The sequence below is a fragment of the Haliotis rubra genome, unplaced genomic scaffold, assembly GCF_003918875.1.
Source record: "Haliotis rubra isolate DU_JTF1 unplaced genomic scaffold, ASM391887v1 Scf213, whole genome shotgun sequence".
In the NCBI taxonomy this organism is placed as follows: domain Eukaryota; kingdom Metazoa; phylum Mollusca; class Gastropoda; order Lepetellida; family Haliotidae; genus Haliotis; species Haliotis rubra.
In genome coordinates, this window is record NW_025766148.1 from 801,685 (window position 1) to 807,684 (window position 6,000).

Sequence of the window (6,000 nt, forward strand, 5' to 3'; positions counted from 1 at the left end):
GGGGATTAACCTTTGTAAAGAATTTTCCAGAATAACGGCTATGAGTTCACATTGAGAATCAAGGACATTATCTTTCACAAAGGTGAAGGCTAACCATCTGCTAGCGGCGTCCGTGATGTCTGCACCGGCAGCTCTGGCCAACTCCAAACTGACCTATCCAGAGACGGAGATCTCCAAAGTTAATCAGAAAGACGTTTACAAGTTAAAGATGGAGTAGGTTCTGCACAGGCCATTTGTTTCTTTTCGCTATAAATCTTTTCTTTCAACACATTATTTAAAGCTTTAGCACATGTTTTTTTCTGTCAGTGAGTTGTTTCTCATGTCTGTCTCATTCGGTTGTTCGTGATGTACTTTTGTTTCATCATTGTGTTAGACATTTGTTGGAGCAGAAATTTGTTTTGAAGGACCTCCCCTCAAGCACACACGTCACACCCAAACCCATTTCATTACAAATGTGAGTAACAGTAAGCTGGTCAATATTAAATTTCATATACACTGTACATTTATTTTGTGACATTATGTTCACATCTACCCACAAATTTACGCCTTTGCTGCGTACTATTTGTTAACGTCGGCAAGTCTCAATAATTATGACGTTTTTCCCAGTAGTAACACTTTGTTCCAGCTCACAGAACAACGTCATTGAGGCCGCTTCTAAAGGAGCTTCCGATGCCATAAGTCTTGTTGCCAACGTCGCTGTCAACGTCATGGCGTTCCTGGCGCTGCTGCAGCTCATCAACTCCTCGTTAACGTTTCTTGGAGACAGGGTTGGCATTGCGGGTCTCACTTTCCCGGTATGTTAAATGTCAATGCCTGAATGCTGGGTTGGGTTGAGATGCGCTTTACGTCACATCGGCATTATTTCAGCCTTATAGTGACGAGAACAAGTCTGTATTAATAAACATTGAGTTTTATTTCAAAAACATATATTCATTACATTGTCATTTAAAGACAGAAAAAGGCATAGCACTAAATTTAAAGGCAGGCAATTTGTTATTCACATTATACAGTTACAATTTATGATACAGATCAACTTCCCTCAGGTAGTTCACTATCAGATGAGCGCTCACCCGTAGAACAGATCTTTCAGATTTGTTGCATCATAGTGTGAGTCCCTTGCAGACGATAAGTCCACACAGTCAAGCAGAATATGCTTGATGGTGAAAACCTCATCGCAAGAGACACACATGGGGGCTCCATCCCCATCCGTATTCAACAGATAGTCATGTGTAAACCGACTGTGGCCAGTACGACATCGTCGTAAAATTTCCTCATCACGTCTTGACTGACAACCCAAGTAGGTATAACCAATTGTTGGCTTCAGTTCATACAGTTTATTTCTTCCTACTTGAGTGTCCCACCTCTTTTGCATGAGGTCCCGAGTATAGCTTTTGATAGTGGGTTTGAAATCACTGTACGGGATCAGCAGTGGAGATAAGGGAGCTGCTTTAGCTGCAGCGTCGGCTTTTGTGTTATCTGCTATGCCGACGTGACCCGACAACCAGCAGATGATTCCTTCAAATGATCGGTGATATTGGACCCCGTTCCTGTTTCTGCAATAATAAATGATAATACTAAGGAGTTAACTTTCTTTCTTAGGTTCCCGGGGTGCGTCAACTTGCGACATGCGATATGGTATAAGATACTTCCGGTGACAAGCGTATATTCAAGAACCAGTTCTGGTTCCAAACTGCGCGACTGCATAACATGACTTTACTAGACCGAACCAAGTGTACAACCATGCTTCCCTGTCATACCTGTTGACAGTCGTTATAGTTGGCTATTTTGGGGATGACTAGATCGGCAATTTGTTATTCCGGCAAGGATTATCGGTTCCTTACTGTCAACTGACAACCATGAGACCATTCGAAAAGGTATGAAACGTTGTTTGTCACCGGAAGTACTAAACAACGTACGGTCTCGCGAAGTGCCGTGACCTACTTACGGGCCCTGTAGGTATTTAAACTATTATTGGACCCTGTGGGTGGATAAATATTCTATCATCGGTAGCAATCAGGTTTCCGCGACATGAGACCTCATGTCCTGGATATAAAATAATGTTTGTGTGTGTTTTCTTCATCCACAGTTGATCTGCTCCTATGTGTTCTACCCAATCAGTTATGTGATGGGTATTGATCCAGTCGACTGTCGGCGAATGGCCAGGCTGATTGGCTTCAAGACATTTACAAATGAGTTCGTGGCGTATATTGAGATGGGGAAACTGATAGATAACGGTCACATATTTGACAACTATACAACAACGTTACCTAACGCTACGTGGGTAACTCAACCCAATGACGACATCTTTTTGACGGACTGGGGCCAAACCTTAGTTGGTGGAATTATGCTCGTAAGTAACGATTTGTATTTGTCCGTGAGTGAGTGAGTGAGTGTATGAGTGTGTGACAGAGTGAGTGAGTGTGGGCCGCTTTTGTCAATAGTACAGCAATATCACGGCAGAGGACACAAGAAATTGTACAAATGTTGGATTCCAGCCCCGTGTCCTCGGCGTGACAAGGGAAAGTTTTTTAACCACAAGGTTAGCCCATTGCAAAAACACCAAGCGGTGTAAACTTCACTCATTCACACTGGCTCGGTTACACTGTTGATTTCGTGTCAGCCTACACTGACGGCCTACGACGAGGCTGGTTTGTCTGGTCCAAGTTCGATCCGTTACAACTCCTGAGTGTTCTTTTTCGCCGCTGTGAACAGTGTTCCAGTTATAACAAGGCGTGTTAGTTTAGTGTGAGTGAGTGAGTATACTTTACGCCGATTTTAGCAATATTTCAGCAATATCACGGCGGGGGACACCAGGAATGGGCATGACACATTGTACTCATGTGAGGAGTCGAACCCGGGTCTTCGGCGTGAGAAGCGAACGCTTTCACCACTAGGCTACCACACCGCCCCTTATTTAGTGTGAGAGGAAGTCTGAAGCAATACAGGTGGTTTAGATCATATGTCTATGGAAAACACTCAAAGAAGATACACATTTTCATTCTTACAGAAACGGTCACAGGTTATCGCAACGTATGCCTTGTGTGGATTTAGCAATCTCGGCTCCATGGGGATCCAGATTGGAGGATTAGGAGCCATGGCTCCATCTAGGAGCGGGGACCTGACGCAATTAGCTTTGAGAGCCATGATCGCAGGCAACGTGGCCTGCTTTTTGACAGCGTGCATTGCAGGTGGGTACGTCACTGTAACTATATGATCCCGTGTTTTTTAAGGTGGATAATTTACTTGTCTTTGCATGTGTTGGTGATGGTTACCACTGGATTCGCGAAAATCTGTATCATTACTAAGCCTATTACCCCTTACAAGCAATTTGGGATAAGTATAAATTTACACATTGTTTGGGTTTCGGGGGAGTTATACATCAATCAGTTACGCTATTTGAGTGAGTGAGTTTAGTTTTACGCTGCTTCTAACAATATTCCAGAAATATCACGGCGGGAGACACCAGAAATGGGCTTCACATATTGTACCCATGTGGGGAATCGAACCATGATCTTCGGCGTGACGAGCAACGCTTTTACCACTAGGCTACCCCACCGCCCCACGCTATCTGAAGATACGGTTTACATTAATACAAAATCTTCAAACTTGTTGTCGTGTACTCTTTCGTTGTTTCTTTGTGCTTCTGGGGTCATTTTACTATTTACATTCTCTATCATCAGTAACCGTTTTCTCGATTCTAATGGACCTTTTTGTCTACATATACTGGCCTTAATTGCTATTTTCTGTTACCTTTCTTGTCTGTATTCATTGACAGCTTATTGTCCTCGTTTTTTCAAGTTCAAGAGTGAGTGAGTGAGTGAGTGAGTAAAATTTAGAGTCACTTTGGAAGTATTTCAGCCACACTGTGACTACAAAAGCTTTGTATGCCCAGTAAATGCATGTTGGTATTATAAAAGATCATCAAAGGTCTATTAAATAAGCAGACTCTCGGAGAGGTTGTTTCAAATCCAGTATGTAACCATAAAATATACCATTATATGTAACAGTACAATATAAAAACAGGCTGTAGATCGCCAGCAGCTTGAGGGAGATCACCATGCTAAGGAACATGCGGGTACAGCAACATGCAGTGAACTTGGACAAAGTACTGTGATTATGCGTCTCAGTCCATCCAGCTGTGAATGGGTACCTCGTAAGGATGAGAAAGCCGCAAAAACTCGGTGCGCCTAGTGGCTGCAAGAGTTGTATACTCCCCAGGCAGTTGAGATTAATAATACGATGTGCCGTTGAGATTGACATCCAATGAGCGAGGGAACAATACCAGCGTCTTGAGCATGCACTAGTTGCCTGGATATGTGAGCTATATAAATATCATATAATAATAATAATACACTGTCGTCAGGCTCCCCATTGTTCTCGGTGCCCTTGGTTTGGTACCTCCTGATCTCTTGGCGCAGATCAGGAGAGTGCCCGGGTTCTCCACCGGGTGCACAGCCCTTCTGACACGTTGGGTAATGCAGAAGGCTGCAGTGTTGGGGAGCCTTCATATTCTCCGGAAAGTTCTTGGTGGCTTCGACTAGGCAGTGTTTCCTGGGAGAAGTCCCATTCGCTGTCTGGGCTGCGTGTAGAGGGGGCAAGGGCCCTGAGCTGATGATGAGCCTTACTAGCCTGACTGTGCCAGGATCACCCGAACCCTCTCTGCTGCATATTCATCTCTAATCTGTAAAACATAATAATAACATGGGGACTTACAGTGCCTCTGCTATCTGCATGGGCCCAGCAGGATTTACATCATTCCATTTGCAACTGGCGATTATCAGCAAATTTAGCCAAACCTAAAACAGCAAAAAATCTACGATTAAAACCCTGGCAATGAGAAACATTCTTTGAATGATGTGGTCTTATCATGTTTCCGTACGTCCTGGTAGTACTCCACAGCTTACCAGTGTATATTCCCATGGCATTCTTTGACGTATCGTGTCTGTCTGTTGCAGGTCTTTTCTACACTGGAGACCTGTGAACAAGCGATACTGGGATGACTTAAGCTAGGAACATGGTATTGCGGATGGGCATATATGAACGAAGTTTTGAAAGCTTAACTTGTTTATCAAACGTTTCACTTTGTATGAAACCGTAACTGCAATATCTGTTACATATATTTGAAAACCGATGATCTAACGATAACGAATCTTTGCGATAGGTTTACTCTGCATGGTTTCCTGCCAGAACAGGATTTCTGAAGCTACTAAGTATTGGCTGTTAAACAAGGTGCCCCTTCTTCACCATATCTTTTTATCGTGAAAATCGTGACTATTATATATATTTGTATATATACAGCTGCACGTCCTTATTTATTCATTCTATCAGTCATTAGTAGTGTGCAATATATTACCTGGCAGGATGATCGATACTTGTAAACTCTGTCTAGATATATTGTCAATTAATTAACATGGAATATTGTCAGGAACATTACAGATTCGATTTTCAGACGATTTAGATGAAATTTCCCTCGTTTATTTTCTATTTTATTACTTTAAAATGAAGTACACAAAGTTTATGACTTGTAAGGCACAGTCAAAACACTTTACAAAATATTTACGTTGTAGGAGAGGCAGATGTATATCTACAGCGTGCAACAAAGAAAAGACAGTAACAGCAGAATTGCCACAACTAACTTGGCAATAAGTTGATTGAAGCCAGAGAGATTACAAGGGATAAACGGATAAGAACTGTACAGGTTAATGGGGTATTAGAAAGGAGGAGATGTTTAACACTTGCTGTCATGTTCAATTTAGCACCGGTCAGTGATCCATGTATATACTTTTTATGACCAATTTCAACAGATATTTTCATGTTAGTGTACTTGAAAGGCTGTATGTTTTATGTATATTGATGAGTATTTCAGTTAGATAATGACGTATGAAGAAATATTTGGAAACATGATAAAGGCAGATCGGGATTAGAACCCCAGCTTGTAGAAGTTTGGCAGGTCTAGGGGAAGCAACTCGAATTTCACACACAGCGAATTTCGGCGCCTTA

General features: G+C 42.3%; 1 protein-coding gene across 1 annotated transcript in view; it reads left to right on the forward strand.

Annotated features, from left to right (window-relative positions):
* Window positions 1-5,425, forward strand: part of LOC124276795 (solute carrier family 28 member 3-like) — a 55,313-nt gene extending 49,888 nt beyond the window's left edge. The window contains exons 9-13 of the mRNA XM_046712446.1: window positions 83-213; window positions 626-794; window positions 2,087-2,350; window positions 3,008-3,188; window positions 4,956-5,425. Of these exons, the coding sequence (XP_046568402.1) occupies window positions 83-213; window positions 626-794; window positions 2,087-2,350; window positions 3,008-3,188; window positions 4,956-4,981 (771 nt within the window). The 3' untranslated portion in view covers window positions 4,982-5,425. The remainder of the gene's footprint in view (window positions 1-82; window positions 214-625; window positions 795-2,086; window positions 2,351-3,007; window positions 3,189-4,955) is intronic.
* The last annotated feature ends 575 nt before the right edge of the window (window positions 5,426-6,000 follow it).